The sequence below is a fragment of the Panthera uncia genome, chromosome D1 (genome assembly GCF_023721935.1).
Source record: "Panthera uncia isolate 11264 chromosome D1, Puncia_PCG_1.0, whole genome shotgun sequence".
In the NCBI taxonomy this organism is placed as follows: domain Eukaryota; kingdom Metazoa; phylum Chordata; class Mammalia; order Carnivora; family Felidae; genus Panthera; species Panthera uncia.
In genome coordinates this window covers 4,741,922-4,762,605 of record NC_064808.1, presented here as the reverse complement: position 1 = coordinate 4,762,605, position 20,684 = coordinate 4,741,922, and the positions used below count along the sequence as shown (strand labels likewise).

Below are 20,684 nucleotides of genomic sequence, written 5' to 3'. Positions count from 1 at the left end.
TTGGGACAGAGAGAGACAGAGCATGAACGGGGGAGGGGCAGAGAGAGAGGGAGACACAGAATCGGAAACAGGCTCCAGGCTCCGAGCCATCAGCCCAGAGCCTGACGCGGGGCTCGAACTCACGGACCGCGAGATCGTGACCTGGCTGAAGTCGGACGCTTAACCGACTGCGCCACCCAGGCGCCCCAGGAGTTTCCTTCTTAATCTGAATATACTCAAGTACTTACTGAAAGATATATCTTTGTATATATTTGTAGCATGTATCACACTGTATTACAGTTTACTGTTTTTTATGTGTATCTCCAGTACTATAAATATGATAACTTGAAGGTAGGTATTAAATCTTAATAAATATTAATAAACTAATATTAATTTTATTTATTATAAATAAATATTAATAAATTTTATTTATTATTAATATTAATAAATCTTAATAAAAATATTCATCTTTGTGTCCTCTGAACTTACTATAGTGTTTAGCCTGTAGTACCACTCAAACATATGATGGAATGAGCAAGATGAAGAAATAAACTAATTGTCCAATACTATACCTGTAGCACACACTTACTGAACTCAGAATAAATTTCTAGGGATTCTAGTGGATCTGTCTGTGGTGCCTCACACCTGTATTCAATGTGAAAAGGCTTAATATATAATTAGCTAGCACCATAGTTTATTTCTGAGAGTGTGAACCAGGTCAGTATTATGTTTGTTTTATGCAAATGAATATATTGTCATTTAAAAAAAAACCTAAAATTTGGCAGTTTTCTTTAGCGACTATACATATTTCTATATGGACCGTCAGGCCTGCCTCTGATATTGCCAAGTCAGAAGCAGCCAACTACTACTGTCTTCGAAGATACCTCTTTCTTCATTGACTGGAAGAAATACCACTTGTGTCTGGTGCCCAATTTGGATCTCAGTTTGGATAGAGGTATATCTCCCTCTCTTTGCACAGGGATAAAGAAACCTGGAGAATATTATATAAATGCAAGTAAATATAAATAGCAGGTGTACATAAAAAACAGGACCCAGTGATCTGATGGCTTAGGTTGGGTGGTGCTGTTAGGGGTCTGGCTGAGAATCCACGTGAAGTTCAGCAAACAACAGGTCAACAGGCAAAGCTCCATTAGAGCCTGTTTTGGCATTACATGTTAATGCTGGTTTTTCTCTCACTTCCTCTACTGGCTCCTCTCTTCCTGGTCCTCTGAGGTAGTCATTGAGCCTTCATCTTCTAAGGACTTGTTCAGAGGGTTTCTCTTATACCTTAATCTGTTTTAGAAAGGATAGTAAAAGATTAATAACATCTTTGAACTATTGTGGAAGAGAAATGTTTCCTAATGAAATGAGAAAATGCACATAAAATTACTTAGAAAATATTACCATATAAATGCAAGGCAGGAGTACAAACTATATAGTAATCAAATAAGAAACTAGCTGTAAGATTTATGCAGAGCCTGACCACATTAGCTTTGGATGAATTACACTGAGTTGGACACCTAATAACTGGATCAAAAAATAAAACTGGGAAGTAGGAATATGCAAACATGAGGTGATATCTAGGAGCTTTACAATGTTGAACTTGACTGTTATTAGCTAGAATTCTTTGAAATTTAGACGGTAGTCTGGTCACCTGGATCCTGAGGAAGGTAGCCAGTGGGGAATAGGTATTCTAGAGCTGTGATGGCATGAGGAGACTGGAGCCTCCTGGAACGGAGTATTTCTAGGGGAATGACAGAGTCTTCTCTAGGAAGTAAGCTTCAGAGTAAGGGTTTTTTTTTCTTGAATAGGTAGTTATTCCAGAGGGTGGGATGAAAGAAGCCTGTCCTTGGACGGGGTCTCTGGAGATGAATGGTTTTGTGAAGAAAGAATGCTTGGTCTTAACTAGGGGATGTCATGCCATTACAATTTTTTAATCTCTCGGGCTCTCCGTATCTCCTTTTGTCTTTCATTTTTATTTTCATGCTTTGTTATTTTTTTTTTTTCTCCGATTTTTGATGCCTGAACTTGCTCAGTTAACTTTGGAGATGAATAATGTAGAAAATATCTCCTCATCTTCCTCCATCATTACTCTAAGGGACAGAACCAGGATGTGGAAATACACGGAGGTATTTCTCTGAATGGATCTGGATGGAATTTGGGACTATCATGATTGTGTTTTAAAGGATCCAGGTGCTAGAAAGTGACGGTAGGGCATCAGATTACTTGGGAGTATAAATATAATATAGTGATGTGGTTCAGAACACAGATTTTGGAGTCAGTCTAAAACAGATCCACCACTTGCTGTCTCATGGTGGGCAATGTATTTAACCTATTTGTACTTCTTATCTGTAAAATGGCGTAAGAATAGGTCCTATGTCTTAGTGTTGTTGTGAAGTCTAAATATTTAGATAGTTCATGTGAAGAATTTAACAAAATACAAAGCGTGTAGTAAACACTTAATACAAATTAATTGTTATCATTACTCGGGTTTGACTCTGACGTCTGCCTCTTACTAGTGATACCTACTTTAGAAAGTTGTATAAAGAATGAATAAATGTATCGTATTAGTGTTTCCCAATAAATTCTACAGCATGCTGCTTGGTTTACATTTTGCACACTCAGTTGTTACTTTGATGTTCCTTCTATGAGTCACTATATTTGCTTCCATCATGTGGATAGAGAAACAGGTTCAGGAGGAAAAGGGAGTGTTTGATTTTAGATCTTAGATCATTCTTTGTTTGAGGTATAGGTTCTTTATTCACTTAGCATTCTGAGGGCCTTACTTATCTTAGAATACTGTATAATATCTTGTCCTCTAGATTTGGTGCTTCCAGATGTGAGCTATCAGGTGGAATCCAGTGAGGGGGATCAATCTCAGAATATGGACTCCCAGGGACAGACTCTGCTGCTTTTTCTCTTTGTGGATTTCCACAGCGGATTTCCAGTCCAGCAAACAGAACTCTGGAGTAGGTATAGGGGCTGCCAGTATGGGTGTGATTAAATGTTAAGAGAGTAAAGAAAGGGAGACTTTATCTGAATTACATATATAATTACATATATTTCTGTAGAATAATGAATTTTAATAAAAAATCTTAAATAGGTTAAACAGATTATATGCTGTGTAGAAAAGATCTGTATCTTAAAATGAAACCTCACTTAAATGATGACATTCCCAGAATGTTCAGAAATCAGCAGATACTTTCTATAATGCTCTTTAAAAAGAGGCTATTGGGGCGCCTGGGTGGCTTGGTCGGTTAAGTGTCTGACTTCAGCTCAGGTCATGATCTCACGGTCCGTGAGTTCGAGCCCCGCATCGGGCTCTGTGCTGACAGCTCAGAGCCTGGAGCCTGTTTCGGATTCTGTGTCTCCCTCTCTCTCTGCTCCTCCCCTGCTCGCGCTCTCTCTCTCTCTCAAAATAAATAAACATTAAAAAAAAAATTAAAAAAAAAAAGAGGCTATTACCTTAGATGAGTGGTTCTCAACCTTAGCTCCATGATATATTACCTGGGGAGCTTCTAAAAATGCCCAAACTTTACCCCCAGGGATTATGATTTCCTTGGACTGAGGCAGTGCTCTGATACCAGTATGTTTTTAAAGCTTAGGCCTGAGAACTGTCCACCACATTATTGCCTTTCCAGGTGGAATCAAGAAATGTTACCAGCCTTGCTTGGCCTTGACACAGTATCTCAACTACAACATAAGGTGTGGGAAGCATATTGGTATGAATAACTTTATGTCATTGTCACATAGACCTCTGGGAAGGGAGAAATTGTCCTCGTTCAGGCATACAAGGGGGAGCCTTTAGTATCTAACAAATTGATGATAACCTGTTATCAGAAAGTTTCTGTTTGGTGGTCCATGAAACATGCATCAGAATCACCTGGAGTATTTGAAAATGTGTTTCTTCCTGAGCCAAGAATCAATTCATTGTTTTGTTATAATATAAAAATATGGAATGGCTCAAGAATCTGCATTCTTAAAAATATTCTCAGGTAACTTTTAAATTTAGTAAAGTTTGAAAAACACTGAATATGAGCAGGAGTTAGCTTATGTGTTTTAATCCAATAAACCCTGAGGGATAAATTTACGTGTTTCTCAATGCCCTTCTAAACTTTGAGGGAAGTAGCAAGAAGTGGAGCTTATAAATATGTGGGGAAAGGCTCATAAGCCTCCCTTTTGATGCTCCCAGTATGTTTCTGTATTCTTTCTCTGTGAGCCAGTGTTTTTTCTTGGGACTCTACTCTGAGCCATTCCAGTGCTTGTTTGGTGTGGCCCTGCTCCCACTGAGTCATGAGAGAAATGACACAACTTATATCCCCAGATCAGAAGAGCTCATGCTGATTGGTGCCAACTATTTTTTGAACAAACTATTGTCAGTTGTGGGATTCTTCCTGCTGCCTGCCCTCCATGCATCTCCTGGCTTTCTTCACTATCTATATATTGTTGAGGAGAGAAGCACTATCTTCCTGGGCTCTGCCTTGCAACTCTTTATTTGAGGAGCTGTTTTTGTCTGATGCCCCTGGTGTTCTGTTCATTAAGGCCCTGGAATGGGAGCATAGAAGAGACCCAAACTAATGAGGCTTCCAGCAGTGAAGACAGAATGAGGTTGCGTAGGGTTGTTTCCTGGCTCACACTCATATGGACAGAGGCTGATAAGAGAAGAGCTTAGTATAGGGGAAAGGACTTCAGGTAGAATCAAGAGAGCTGGTGTTGTTGTTGTTGTTGTTGTTCATTTAGTTTTTGAGAGAGTGAGTGAGCAGGGGAGGGGCAAAGAGAGAGGGAGAGAGAGAATCCCAAGCAGGCTCCATGCTGTCAGTGCAGAGCCTGATGTGGGGCTCAAACTCACAAACTGTGAGATCATGACCTGAGCCAAAATCAAGAGTCAGATGCTTTAACCAACTGAGTCACCCAGGCGCCCCTAGAGAGCTGGTTCTAACTTTACTTCTGCCAAACCAAATTCCTCAGTGGTTTTTCAGAAGCAAGTCTCATAAATCAGCTGATCCTCTCTTTTCATATATTTAACATGAGATTGGTAGACTAGGGGCTAAAAGGCCCTTTCAAGTCTCAAGACCCTCTGAAGACTTAAGATCTACTATCTTCTAGTGAGGTTGTTTTGTTGTTGTTTTTTTTCCGTGTGTGTGTGTGTGTGTGTGTGTGTGTGTGTGTGTGTTTGGGAGAGTGCAAGCAGAGGAGGGGCAGAGAGAAGAGGACAGAGGATCAGAAGCAGGCTCTGTGCTGGTGGGCTGACAGCAGCGAGTTTGATGTGGGGCTTGAACTCACAAACCACGAGATCATGACCTGAGCTGAAATCAGACGCTCAACTGACTGAGCCACCCAGGTGCCCCCCTGATTTTTTTGAGGTCTTCTAGAGGGAGTACCACATTCAGTCTTCCCTAGGATGATGTAAAGTGTGATACCATGTTCTGAATCCTATTATTCCTGAATCCTCCCATACCTGAAGAACTCAGATTCCTTAAAACCAGTGTTTTCTATCATTCTTGTAGTAAGTACTGTGATAGTTTATACATCTCTGCTTATCTTGACTCTGAAGGCCTGCAGCATCTCAGGTAGTGACAATACTGAATTAAATAGAAATTCATCACTGCATTAGTAAACATAGTATCTTTTTAAATTTCCTGACATATCTGGTGGTTTAGGACTAGCCTTTGAAAAAAGATGTACTGTGAAGGTAGGTAGATACAGATATATGGATAGAGATATAGTAATTTTATCTTCTTTCTCCCTTATTCTTTTTCATATCCTTGAAAGCTTTCTGTAGAGCTACTTTTAGGAAACAGATTGTGCAGAACTACAGTCTGTTTCCATGTGTCTTAAAAAAAATCACTTAACTGGCCTCCTGCCCACCTTGTCATGGTAACTTTTCTATGATTAACTCATTATTTTGCTACAGCGTTAAAGGCATCTGGTGGTATCAGCAGTTTTAGGAGAACAAACTTGTAGCTTTTTAATTAAATGTCTGCTTTCAAAGGGGTCTAACTGATTTCTTGAGGCTATTCTTAGGACCAAACTATAGAAAACAATCCATATGATATCATCATAGCAATAGCAATATTTTCCCTTTGAATATTGCAATGTACATTTTAGAACACTTCATATATATTATCCTAGTTTATCTGCACAACATGCCTGTGAGAGCGGGTGTTATAAAGCCAATTTTAGTTTTGAAGTGAGAACAGTCAAGTGACTTGGTCACCATTAGTTAGTGGTAGAATTCACTCTAGAATCTATGTTCTCCTAACTCCAATTTTGGACCCTTTTTGAGCAGATCACATATTACATTCCTTTCTGGGAAGGCATCTTTGTGCCTTGTGGTAGAAAATGTACTTTCTGGTTTGCATTTTTAATGCAGCCCTGAGAAAAGCCAGCCAGCCGTTGGCTGCTTCACCATAGTACCTTTGAACAGACTTTTCAGGGTAGAGTAGAAAAACACTGAAAAGGAAAGGTTTCCTCAGGTGTGAAGTGAATTTGTCTTCCTGTGTCTGTTGCCTCTGAGTCATCAATGCGAGCCTACTGCTGGATGACATATTTTGCCTGTCACTCTTACCTGTTAGCTATTCTGCTGTGCAGTGGTGCCTGTGGTTACTTTATCAGAAATAAAGTACTTTTTCTATACCACAGCATATCTGAGAGGATTAAGACCCTGACAGTAGCAGTGGCTCACCACGGCAGTGATGCTCAAACAGGAGATGAGTAGGGTAGATACAACTTTCCAGGAGGCTTTCCTCTTCCTCATTCTCCTGTTCTTTCAGAGTCACAAGTATCATTGTAGTGATGTGGTATATATTTCTGTTTCTAATATTAATCAAATAGGAACCCTCACTTGTTTCTTCAAAAATAATGTCAAGCTTCGCATTAATTTTTGAAGCTTTCTTTCATTTGTAAGTGGAACTGGGTGGGTTTGTAAGTTGCTGGGATTTTTGGGGGGCAGTGGGGGACTAAAAAAGTAATTATTTGTAGATAGGCAGAAGTGGCCTCTTCTTCTAAGAGCCTCTTTCTCATGCCCACCCTGACTCACAGCACATGAACATCAGTCTTAAAGTAGCCATTCTCACTCCCCTTAGGAGCCCATACTTTGCTCACCGTTCATCTCAGTGCCATCCTCACGGAGAGCCACAGTGTAGTGCAAGATTCCATCCAGGTGACTGTGGACCAGGCCTTGGAACAGTATCACCAGGCTGCCAAGGTAATAAGAAATTCATAACTCCTTTTCTCCTACTTTCTCTAAGACAAAGAACTAGAGGAGCACCTGGGTGGCTCAGTCAGTTGAGCGTCCGACTTTGGCTTGGGTCATGATCTCGCAGTTCATGAGTTCCAGCCCCATCGGGCTTGATGCTGTCAGCACAGAGCCCTCTTCAGATCCTCTCTGTCTGTCTCTCCCACTGTCTCTCTACCCCTCCCCTGCTTGTGTCTGAAGCAGGCTCCAGCTCAGAAGCAGTGCTGACAGCTCAGAGTCTAATGTGGGCTCAAAGCCACGAACAGTGAGATCATGACCTGAGCCAAAGTCGGACACTTAACCAACTGAGCCACACAGGCACCCCAAGAAATCTTTAAAAAGAAAAAAAGAAAAAAACTAGAGGATATGACAGACCCGGAGAGCCTTCCTCGCTTAATGCCCTCTTCCTCTTTTGTCACCTTGGCTGATCCTTACACTGCCTGTAGTCTAGGAACTCAGGCTTTAACTTAGGATATGTCATTGTAACCATCTTGCAGTAGTACTTCCGTAATACTACAATTCTACTACTAGTCCTACCTACTAGTAGGTGAATTTGAGTAAATAGGGACAAAATAATAGAGAAAAATGACTGATAATGCACCTGTTCCTTACTATCTTCCCTTCACACACATACTTCTGGAGCTATTGCTTCACTAAATCTTATATTCTCCCCCCATTTCCCAATGCTTTATAACATCACTTTCTCTTATCTGACTTTCTGATTTCCTCCATCCTGTGTACTTGTGGTAACATATTTCTTCATATGGTCCCCTTCTCAGGGGAAAAAAACCAACCACACTAAGAGCAAAGTTTAAAGCTTTTTGTTTTTAAATACTATGTGCATCTGTTTTATTGCCTAGTGTCTTATGGGTTGGTTATCTTTTCTGAATGTGTCTGTGTCAGTAAGTCATCTCTGTAAAAGGGGAGTATATTGTTTCAGTACCTCAGTGTCCTTTATATGACATGATCTCAGTAAGTATTGTTGATGGGGGGGGGGGGGAAGAATTGTTGAAATCCTGCCCTTACTGAAATCTTTGATTCCTTGGGGATTCTCTGAACCAGCAGCTTGGGATTATTTTAAACTGCCATCTCCCCTTACTTGTTATGTTCCTTAGGATCATCAGAAATTGCAGGCCTCACTCTCAGTGGCTGTGAATTCCATCATGAGTATCGTGACTGGAAGCACCAGCAGTAGCTTCCGAAAGATCTGCTTCCAGGCCCTTCAAGTTAGTAGACTGGAGCCACTTAAAAGTGCCAGGTTTTTAACAATATTCTACCACCTATCTTAGTAATATGCACAGAGCTTTTAGAAGCATTTCATTTTAGCCTCTTGTGATCCTATATGGTATCAGGCTTGTGGTGTTTTAAAAAACATTTGTTGAATGGATAGTGTACTATTTTATAAATGAGAAAATAAGTTATTTAAAATTTCCACTTCCTTTAGGTCACATAGCTAGCTACAGTTAGAGCTAAGACTAGATCAGTGATTCCAAGTTCCTTACTGAAGAATGTTTGTTACCTCGTGGTTACAGAAAACATTGGAAATAACTGAGTAGCCTTATTTGGCAGTATGGAATAGTGTAACAGTTGAAATTAGAGGCCTGAGTTCAATTCAGAACTGGTTATGTGGACTCAGGCCTCTGAGCTTCATCTATAAATTGGAAAAAATAATAGTACCTCACAGGGTTGTTATGAGCGTAAGGGCTAAGTGTATAGGATATGGTAGGTTCTGGATAAATGTTAGTTTCCTTCCTTTTAGAATTCTGTGCTGACCAGTTGGTATTATCAGTGGGGTGACACATTCATTCTGTGTCTATTTTATTTTTTGTACTTTATCTTGAAAAAATAGAATAATGTATTCAAATTAAAAAATAACTAATAATATGTATCAGTGTAATTACAATTTTTGCATATTATCTCATATAAGCTATATTGTATAGTTGTAACCAACATATTCTATATTCATATATAATTTGACATTTCCTCATTTCAGCTGTCTTAAAATTTGTATCAGTTACCCAATTCTACTACATTGATTTAATCTGATTTAATAAACCATTCCCCTAATGATAGACATTTAGGTCGCTTGTATTCTTTTTGCTAATATAAATAGTATTTCAGTTAATACCTCTATGTGATATCTTGCTTCTTTTGAATTATTTCTTAGAATAAATTTCTATACATGGAGTTACTAGGTCTAAGAGTATAACACCTTTATAATCTAGTGCATCTTACAGCTTCAACTATCTGGGTCATGTGGATAGCACAGGGTAATGAAAAGAACACTATGTTGGCAATTCTAAAGTCAGTCCTAACTTTTGTACTGACTAGCTGTGAGATCTTCAGTGGATCACTTCTCCTTTTTAGATTTCAGTATTCTTGTCTATAAAATTAGTGTGTTGTGTTAGGTGGTTGCTCTTGTCCCCTTTAACTCTAATATCCTACAATTCTATACTAAAAAGTAGAGGTTATTACCCATTGCTTATGGATGCTAACTATCATCTTGTTCCTTTCTTCCCTAAAAGACTTACCCGAGGAAAGTTTCTTATTTCAGCCTTATTTGAATACAGTGGAACCTATGCTGTCTTGGAACTTGTTCTGGAGGAGAGCAATTTACATAATCCTTTTATGAACAGATGGATCTCTGGGATGTGTACCTCCTATAGAGATAAGAGAACAAAGGCCTTGTTTGAAAGATCTTGCTTAGGTAACAGAAATTGGAAGACACGGAAGCCACAGCTACTTGTCTCATGCCAGTTTCACAGGCCTTCTCTCTACTTCTTCTGTGTTCATTGGAATTAAGGAAACTCTTAACACAAACATGGTTTGCCTTCCAATTTGTCTCCTCCTCTTCCTATATCCTGTAGGTACCTTCCTTTTGGTTTCCAGTACTGGAATTCAGCACATTCTCTCTCTGGCCCATTTTAGGCAGCTGACACTCAAGAGTTTGGGACTAAACTGCATAAATCATTTCATGAGATCACCCAGCACCGATTTCTTCCCCACTGCTCATGTGAGGTGAAGCAGGTAAGTATAAATAATCAGTACTTTAGTGGAAATCTTCCATATTGATATATGTGAACCCTAATACAGGGTGGGTAGGTGCAAGTACTTTAAATTTTTTATTTATTAAAAAAATTTTTTTAACATGTATTTATTTTTGAGAGACAGAACATGAGTAGGAGAGGAGCAGAGAGAGAGAGAGGCAGACACAGAACCTAAAGCAGGCTCCAGGCTCGGAGCTGTCAGCACAGATCCCGACACGGGGCTTGAACTCACAAACTGGGAGACCATGACCTGAACCAAAGTCAGATGCTTAACCGACTGAGCCACCCAGGCGCCCCTAAATTTTTTATTTTTTTTAAATGTCTATTTATTTTTGAGAGAAAGAGCACAAGCAGGGGAGGGACAGAGAGAGGGAGACATAGAATCTGAAGCAGGGTCCAGGCTCTGAGCTGTCAGCACAGAGCCCAATTCTGGGCTCAAAGTCACAAACCACGAGATCATGACCTGAGCTGAAGTCAGACACTTAACTGACTGAGCCACCCAGGCGCCCCAGGTACAAGTACTTTAGATTGCATATTCTGAGGTTGGCCTTTCAGCAAGGAAGTCTGTGGTTTAGGAAAACTTTAATAGAACGTAGTATTACACAGAGGTCAAGAGCATGGTTAGATGTTGCTCAGATTTTATTTCCACCACTAACTAGTTGTGTCATATTGTGGAAGCTATTTAATCTTTCTAAGCCTTAGTTTTATCAGTAAAACAGGAATGACGCATACCTAAAATTATTGTTGTGAGGTTTGAATAAAATAATGTACATAAAGTGCTTGGCACATATTTACTCTTACAATGGTGATGTGATCAAAGCCATACTTTTATCTATTCACCTTTCTGGGTGCTGGAGATAGAGAATTGCATTAGTTAGTGTCTCCACCCTCGAGATCAGAAGGCTTCATCTTGTTTTGTGACAGACTCCTCTAATGAGTGAAAAGAAATCAAACTTAGGAAATTCTGTATATCTCCAGATTCTAGGTAATTTTTAGTGGTGTTCCAAGTAAAGCACACTTTTCTGGCCTTCTTGGCTCCAGTCAGTAGGATTGACTTTTCTGGAGCTAAAGTATAATATAAGTAAATGAAGGAGATTAGGGGTGATGTTATACAGTGGCTTCTGGCCAAGATGGAGTAATAGGAACCAGATTTATTCTTCTGTGTGAAATAACAAAAATCTACACACGATATATATAACAATGTTTCTCAAGACACTGGGCATCAATGAATAGGATAATCATTCCTGAGAAATGGAAAACAAATGAAGTGAGCCCTATGATTACCCTAGCATACTGCCTAGAGAAAGTACAGAGGCCATTGAACAGGGAGAAGACATCCAGGCAAAGCCTAGTAGTCTCCCTAAGTTGAACAGATGAAGTGGAGAGTCCCGGGATGCCAAGACAGCTAAAGTTTTCAGGGCAGAGTACCAGAAAAGAGAGAGTTGCACAGAGAGAGAATTCTGGGAATCTGCAGTATTCAGTATTCAGAATAGTATTCAGAATAGTGCTAATCAGCTCATTCTTGTGAAGAAACTATGCAGGTAAAGAACCATCCAGACAGATAAGAGGGGGCAATATGCAGAGCTTACACAGGGCTAGAGATAGTGCATATTTCCATCAACCAGAGAGGAAAGCTTTATAATTTATGGAGCATCAGGTAGAATACTAAGAGTCTTGCCTTGGGAATGGAGAAAAATTACACCTCTGCTTAATAAACTCTCCTCCGGTCCTGCCTAACAAAGCTTAAAAGCAGAAGCAAGATCTAAAAGGATCAAGTTGTTTTCAAGTAATTCAATAGCATCACAGAACAAAGGTCAAGAATTTTTACAAGAGTATTAAAAATATCCAGCACCCACCAAAGTAATATTCACAGTGCCCTGCATCCAATCAGAATTAACAGGCATGCTAAGAAGCAGGAATATACAACCCACAATGAAGAGGAAACTCCATCAAAATGATCAATCATTTAATGAAAACCGATCCAGAACTGACACAGAGGATAAAATTAGTAGACAAAGACATTAAAAGAGTTATTATCATAACTATATTCTGTATGTTCAGGAAGCTAGAGGAAAGACTGAACATACTAAGTAGAGATGTGGAAGGTATTAAAAAAGACTCAAATGAACTGTAAAGATGAAAACTATGATGTCTCTGAGGTGGAAATTACACTGAATAGTATGAATGGAACATTGACACTTAAAAACACATAGCAGTAGAAACTATCTGAAATGAAACACAGTTGTAAAATAATATTGATGATGATGATGATGATAATAGTAATAGAGCATCGAGCACCTGTGAGTTATGGACAACTTCAGGTAGCCTATTATGTGTGTAATTGAGGAATCTGAAGAAGAAACAGGCAGAAAATATATTTGAAGGAATAGTGGCTGAAAATTTTCCAAATTTGATGGATTCTATAAACCCAACAGATCTAAGAATCTTAAGAAACCCCAAGCCCATGAAACAAAGAAAACTACACCAAGACACATCAAAATTAAATTGGTTAAAACCAATGGTAAAGAGAAAATCTTAAAAGCAAACAAGGGTGAGGAAAGCTTATGTACAAGGAAACAAAGATAAGGATTACAGAAAATTTCTCATCAGAAAAAGTATAAGATAGAAGAAAATGGAGCAATGTCTTTATTGATAGTACTGAAGAAAAAACCTTCAACCTAGAATTCTTTACCTAACAAAGATACCTTTTTTCTCCAAAAGTATTTATTTATTTTTGAGAGAGAGAGTGAGAGAGAGCATGTGCGTGCACACATGAGCAAGGGAGGGGCAAAGAGAAAGGGAGAGAGAGAATCCCAAGCAGGCTCAAACTCACAAACCGTGAGATCACGACCTGAGCTGAAATTGAGAGTTGGACGCTTAACTGACTGAGCCACCCAGGCACTCCCAACAAAAATATCTTTCAAAAAAGATGAAAAAGGACTTTTTCTGACATACAAGAGTTGAAAGAATTCATTATCAGCAGTTGAGAAATGTAAAAGAAATCCTTCAAGCAGAGAAAAAGTGATAACCAGCTGGAAACCTGAATCTAGGCAACTACATGGATAAATATAAAAAAAATTTTTCTTATTACTTAAATCTCTTTAAAACATAATTAACTTTTTAAAGCAAAAATAGCAATAATATGTTGTGAGGTTTATAACCTATGGTGAAGTAAAACGTATAACAATAACAGCACAAAAACCTGGAGGAGAGAGATGGAAATATACTGTTTTAAGGACTTATACTGTATGTGGAATAGTATAATATTACGTGAAGGTAGACTGGTAAGTTGAAGATGAAAAGAGCCATCAAAATAATATAAGGATTTACAGCTATTGATCCAAAAAAGGAGATACAATGGAGTCATAAAAAATATTCAACCCTCAAGAGAATGAGAAGACAGGCCACAGACTGGGAGAAAATAATTGTAAAAGACACACTAGTTAAAGGACTATTACCCAAAAAATACAAAGAATTTTTTTTTTAAGTTTATTTTGAGGGAGAGAGGGGGAACAAATGGGGGAAGGGCAGAGAGAGAGGGAGAGAGAGAATCCCAAGCAAGCTCTATGCTGACAGCACTGACGCAGGGCTCAATCTCGTGAATCATGAGGTCGTGACCTGAGCTGAAATCGAGAGTCAGATGCTTAACCGACTGAGCCACCCAGGAACCCCCAAAATATGCAAAGAACTCTTGAAATTCAACAATAAAAATAAAGCAGCCAAAGACTTTAACAGACACCTCACCAAAGAATACATAAGATGGCAAATAAGCATATGAAAAAATGCTCCACCTCATATATAATCAGGGAAATGCAAATTAAAACAATGAGATACTACTACACACCTATTAGAATGGCCAAAATCCAGAACATTGACAACACCAAATACTGGCAAGGATGTCTTAATTGCCAAAACTTGGAAGCAACCAAGATATTCTTAAGCAGGTAAATGGATAAATAAATTGTGGCACATCCAGACAATGGGATATTATTTTGTACTAAGAAAAAATGAGCTATCAAGCCATGAAAACACATGGAGGAAGCTTAGATACATATTTAAATAAAAGAAGTCAATATGAAAATGCTGCAAACTATGATTCCAAGTATATGACGTTCTTGAAAAGGCAAAACTATGGAGACAGTAAAAAGATCAGTGGTTTCCAGAGGTTAGATGAAAAGGGAGGAATTAATATGCAAAGCACAGAGGATTTTTAGGGCAGGGAAACTGTTCTGTATGTTTCTGTAATGGTGGATACATGTCATTTTACATCTGTCCAAAACCATAGAATGTACAACACTAAGAGTAAACCCTAGTGTAAACTATGGACTTTGATGATAACAATGTGTCAATGTAGGTTTAACACTTGTAACAAATGTACAGCTCTGATGGGGGATGTTGATAATGGGAGAGGCTATACATATGTAGGGGCAGAGGGCATATGAGAAATCTACCTTTTGCCCAGTTTTGCTATGAACTTAAAACTTCTCTAATATTTTTAAAAATGTTTAATCTAAAAGAGGGCAGAAAAAGAGGAAAAAGAAGGAAAAAGAACAAAGTACAGATGAGACAAATAGACAACAATTAGCAAAATGATATATTTAAACTCTGCCATATCAATTATATTAAATATAAGTGGCCTTTACAACTATTTACATTAAAAGGCAGAGATTGTTAGATTTAATAAAGCAAGAGCCAACTGTATACTGCCTACAAGAATCCCACTTTAAATATAAAGACAGAAATAGAGTAAAAGTATAAAAGTATGGGAAAAAATGTACTGTGCTTACACTAGTGAGAGCACCGAAGAGGGGCACCTGGCTAGCTCAGTTGATAGAGCATATGACTCTTGATCTCAGGGTTGTAAGTTTGAGCCCCATGTTGGGTGTAGAGATTACTTGAAAATAAAATCTTAAAAAAATAAAAAAGCACTGAAGAGGCTATAACGGGTGCCTGGGTGGCTCAGTTGGTTAAGTGTCCACCTCTTGATTTCAGTTCAGGTAATGATTTCACCATTGTGAGATCAAGCCCTGCTTTGGGTTCTGCACTTAGCATGGAGCCTGCTTAAAATTCTCTGTCCCTCCCCCTCTGCCCTTCCCCTGCACGTGTACATGGTCTCTGTCTCTGTCTCTCAAAAAGAAAAAAAAAGAGAGACTATAAAGTAGATTTCAGAGCAAAGAACATTACTAGGGATAAAGAGAGTCATTTCATAATGATGAATACAATACAGTGAGTACAACATAATGAAGATAATAGCCCCAAACATTCATGAAACTTGATAAACTTGAGAGAACTTTAAAATAAATGAAGCAAAACTGATAGAACTGTAAGGTGAAATAGACAAATCCACAATTTTATTTGGATATTTCAACATACTTCTCTCAATAATTGATAGAACAAGTAGACAAAAAATCAGTAAGTCTATGAAAGTCTTAAATAACACTATGAATTGACTTGATATTTATAAAACACTTTGCCCAACCACAGCAGAATATTCTTTTCAAGTGCAAAAGGGACATTTAACAAGATAGGCCATATTTTGAGCCATTAAATACATCTCAATAAACTTAGAGGATTCAAGTTATACAAAGTATGCTTTTGATTACAATAGGATTAAAGTAAAATCAATGACAGATATCTAGAGGGGCACCTGGGTGGCTCGGTTAAGCATCTGACTCTTGATGTTGGCTCAGGTCATGATCTTACAGTTCATGGGTTTGAGCCCCATGTTGAGCAGAGCCTGCTTAGGATTCTCTCTCTCTCTCTCTCTCTCTCTCTCTCTCTCTCTCTCTCTCTCTTTCTCTTTTTCTCTCTTTCTCTCTCTCTCTCTGCCCCTCCTCCCTCCCTCTCTTGCTCAGAAATAAATAAACCTTAAAAAAAAGATATCTAGAAAACTCCAAAGATTTGGAAATTAAATGACACACTTATAAATAACCCATGGGTCAAACACAAAATCAAAAGGGAAATTGGAAAAGTATTTTAACTTAAATGGAAATGCAAATTATCAAACCTGAGACATCACTAAAGCAGTACTTGGAAAAATACCTATGTTAGAAAAGAAAAAAGTCTTAAATCAATGATCTCAGCTTAGACTAGAATAAGAGCAAATTAAACAAAAGAAATTAGATAATAAAGTCAAAGTGGAAGTCAGTATAATAGAAAAAAAAACCAAAAATCAATGATATTTAAAGGTGGTTCATTGAAAAGATTAATAAAATTGATAAACATTTAGCCAGACTAATCAAGATATAGGAGAGAAGACACAAATTTCTACTACCAGAAATTAGAGAGGTAACATCAGATATTAAAAGGATTATCAGGGACTATTATGAACAAAGTTTACTTCAATAAATTTGACAACTTAGATTAAATGGACAAATTCCTTGAAAGAAATTACCAAAGTTCACTCAAGAAGAAATAGCACTATATACCTGGTAGTTCTCTATTAAAGAGATTTAATTTTCAGTTGAAAACCTTGAGACTATTGAGACTATTTTAAAACTGTCAAAACTCAAGAATAAGAAAACAACCCAGTTTTTAAAATGGGCACAATATGTGAACATACATTTCACAAAAGAAGATACACAAACAGCAAATAAACACCTGAGAAAGATGCTTAAAATTATTGGTCATTAGGGAAATGCAAGTCAGAACCACAATGAGACACCATTTCACACCTGCTTGGAATAAAGACTGACCATACCAGGTATTGGCAAGGATGTGGAAGAACTGGAACTCTTACACCCTATTTGTAGGAATAAAAAGTGGTACTGGGGCGCCTGAGTGGCTCAGTCGGTTGAGCGACCGACTTCGGCTCAGGTCATGATCTCACGGTTTGTGAGTTCGAGCCCCGCGTTGGGCTCTGTGCTAACAGCTCAGAGCCTGAAGCCTGCCTCGGATTCTGTGTCTCCCTCTCTCTCTGCCCCTCCCTTGCTCACGCTCCGTCTCTGTCTCTCAATAACAAAAACGTTAAAAAAGTTTTTTTAAAGTGGTACATCCACTCTGGAGAATAGTTTGGCAGTGCTTAAAAGGTTAAATATGTACATCATATGATCCAACCATTCTACTCCTAAGTATTTATCCAAGAGAAATGAAAGCATATGTCTACACAAAAATTTATACACTAATGTTCATGGCACTTCTGCCATATTTGTAATAACCCAAAACTGGAAACAACCCAATGTCAGTAGGGAAATTGATAAACTGTGGTGTGTCCATTCGATGGAATACTACTTGGCAATAAAAGGAATGAACTGTTGATAATACACAGTAGTGTGGATGAATCTCTAAATAGCCCTGCTGAATGAGAAACCTCAAAATACTGGATCAGTTGTGGTAGCGTCCAAGGGGGAAAAAGCCCTGAAAAACAAGAGTACATACTGTTTGATTGCACTTACATGAAATTTTTCAAAATGCCAGCTAATCCTTAGTTACAGATCAATGATTGCTTGAAGATGGGAGGTGTAAGAGTTTCAGGGAATGGTTATGAAGTTCAGAGGAAACTTTTGAGGGGGACGGATATGTTCATTATCTTGATTGGGGTGATGGTTTCACAAATACATACATATGCCAAAACTTATCTAATTGTACATATTATATATATGCAGCTTATTTAAGTAAATGTTATATTCCAATACAGTTGCTATAAAAAAATTACACATTTCTGAGAGAGTAATAGATCCTTTTGTACTTCTACTACTTTTCTCCCTCTCCTACTTTAGTTTGCCTGATTGGATGGGGAAGTTTAGGTGCCCAGACACCCAAGGATCACAGCATCTCATAGATTTGCTTATCCTCTTCTGCTTTGTAGCGAGAAAGGCTAGAGGATGGGAGTGAAGTCCCTGTAAATGCTCCCTTCATCACATCTTTTTTCATTGCTTTATGTACCTTCTAGGAAGCTCATTCCTTGAATGCATTTGCTGTTCCTTTCAGCTGGTTCACTGCAAATACTCTTGCTGATGTCCCTCCAACTTGGAATGCTGTTACCCACAACTTGAGCAAACAAATTTCCACAAACTTCATGACTTAAAAACAACAGAAATTGTATTATCACGGTTCTGGAGTCCAGAAGTCTGAAATCAAGATTTTAGCAGTGCTGTGCTCCCTCCAAAGGCTTTAAGAAAGATTCCTTCCTTTCCCCTTCCAGTTTCTGGTGGCTCCAGATGTTCATTGGTTTATAGACACATTACTCCAGTCTCAGCCTCCATCTTCACATGGCCTTTCTGTTATGTCTCTCAAATTTCCCTGTCTCTCTGATAAGGACACCTGTCATTAGAATTAGGGCCCACTTGGGGCGCCTGGGTGGCTCAGTCGGTTAGGCGGCCGACTTCGGCTCAAGTCATGATCTCGTGGTCCGTGAGTTCGAGCCCCGCGTCGGGCTCTCTGCTGACAGCTCAGAGCCTGGAGCCGGTTTCGGATTCTGTGTCTCCCTCTCTCTGACCCTCCCCTGTTCATGCTCTGTCTCTCTCTGTCTCAAAAATAAATAAACATTAAAAAAAAAAGAATTAGGGCCCACTTTAAATCCATGATGATCTTATCTTGAAATCCTTAATTACATTTGAAAAGACTTTTTTTCCAAATAAGGTCACATTCTGGGGCTCAAGACTTGGACATACTTTTTTGGGAGCCATTGTTCCGCTCATTACAGCCATCCACATCTTCAGATTTCCAGGGATAAGGAAATTTACCCTAGATTTCAGGGTAAGGCATACATCATTATCATAGGACTTAGGATGTATGGATAGGATCTAGAAGTGTTTCAGCCTGTGAAGACATTTTGCTTGGGCCTCTCTGATATCCCAGTGATCTCGCAAAAGGAAATGATCTGACCTCTTTTGCCCCCTTCTGTTGTTATAGTGATGGCTTATAGCCTCTGGGCCATTCATAGTCCAATTAATTTGGCAGATGGCTAGTGAACTCAAGGTCTTAGTAGTCCTAGGTCTTAGAAGAAAGGAACATTTATTGGATCCTTAATCTGTGCCAAGACTTCCACTTTAATACCACAAAGATCCTACAAAATATGTTGTAGTTTTCCCATTTTATAAATGAAGAAACTAGTTAGAGAACTTTCCTTATTTGCCCAGAATCACATAGTTAATAAGTGGCAAGGCTAGGCTTTGTACTGAGGTCTCCTGGTTCCAAAGCCTAGTAACATTGTTACCATATAGGACTGGTATAGGAATGTTCCATACCATATAACCCAGGGAAGATGAGTGATCAGAGGCACTCATGAATAAAACTTGTGCTTCTGCACTTAAGACCATTACTGTTTCCTTCTTACAACATCCCCTTGGTGATAAATAACTTAATAGTGGCACAAGAGTGGCACCCAGTGGCTTCAGCTAAAAATTACAAGGGTCAAATTCTTTTACCTCTGGACCAGTCCCTCAGTTTCTATTTTTATTTCTTTAAATGTTTATTTATTTATATTTGAAGGGGGGGGAGTGGTTGGGGAAGAGATAGAGAATCCCAAGCAGGCTCCGTGCTGTCAGCTCAGAGCCTGACGTGAGGCTCAAATCCATGAACCATGAGATCATGACTTGAGCTGAAACCAAGAGTCAGTTGTTCAACTGACTGAGCCACCCAGGCACCTCCCCAGTTTCCATTTTTAAACTGATAAAGTAGAATAGCTGACCTCTTGAATAATATAGAATAAAACCATCTATGGCTGTTATATAGTTTATGGAGAAGTAGAAGAAATGAGAGAATATGTATTTAGAGTTTTATAGAAAATATTTAAGAAAAGGCCATGCCAGTAGTGGAGATTTATAGCTTGGGTGTTGGAACATAGGACAGTGGGCCATAAAGGATAGACAAGGTAGTTCTCCAGGGCTAGTGTCACAGATGTCTGTAGTGACTGAAAACATAAACCCATAATAAGAGCAGTGACAAGGAGGTAATTTTCTCAGGAAAGGTACTGTTTCCCGAGGCAGGGAGGGGAATTAAATGTCTCACAGTGTTAAATCCAGGGAGGTGTATCCTGAAGATAGAGCTGTCTCATTTGGGGGAATCTGATGATGAATGAAGGGTATACAAGATTCCCCTAGGTCTGAGAGCTTTATATCTGAGTGTGAATTTCCTTGGTGATATTAGTTTCAGAATAAGAGAAAGTTTTGCCTATTACATGAGATTTTTCAGGGAAGAATGAAGTAAGAAAATAAGATTTCTCTTGGGGCATGTGGGTGGGTCAGTTGGTTAAGCATCCAACTTTGGCTCAGGTCATGATCTCATGGTTTGTGGGTTTGAGCCCAGCATCGGGCTCTGTGCTGACAGTTCAGAGCCTGGAGCCTGCTTCAGATTCTGTGTCTCCTTCTCTCTCTGCCCCTTCCCCAGTAGTGCTGTCTGTCTCTCTGTCTGTCTGTCTGTCTGTCTGTCTCTCTCTCTCACACACACACACACAAATAAACATTAAAAAAAAAAAAAAA

General features: G+C 38.8%; 1 protein-coding gene across 1 annotated transcript in view; it reads left to right on the top strand.

The window, feature by feature from the left end:
- Window positions 1-20,684, top strand: part of CD1H11orf80 (chromosome D1 C11orf80 homolog) — a 96,568-nt gene that overhangs the window by 69,928 nt on the left and 5,956 nt on the right. The window contains exons 9-13 of the mRNA XM_049616227.1: window positions 784-934; window positions 2,802-2,948; window positions 7,065-7,186; window positions 8,332-8,442; window positions 10,145-10,243. Coding sequence (XP_049472184.1) covers window positions 784-934; window positions 2,802-2,948; window positions 7,065-7,186; window positions 8,332-8,442; window positions 10,145-10,243 — 630 coding nt within the window. The remainder of the gene's footprint in view (window positions 1-783; window positions 935-2,801; window positions 2,949-7,064; window positions 7,187-8,331; window positions 8,443-10,144; window positions 10,244-20,684) is intronic.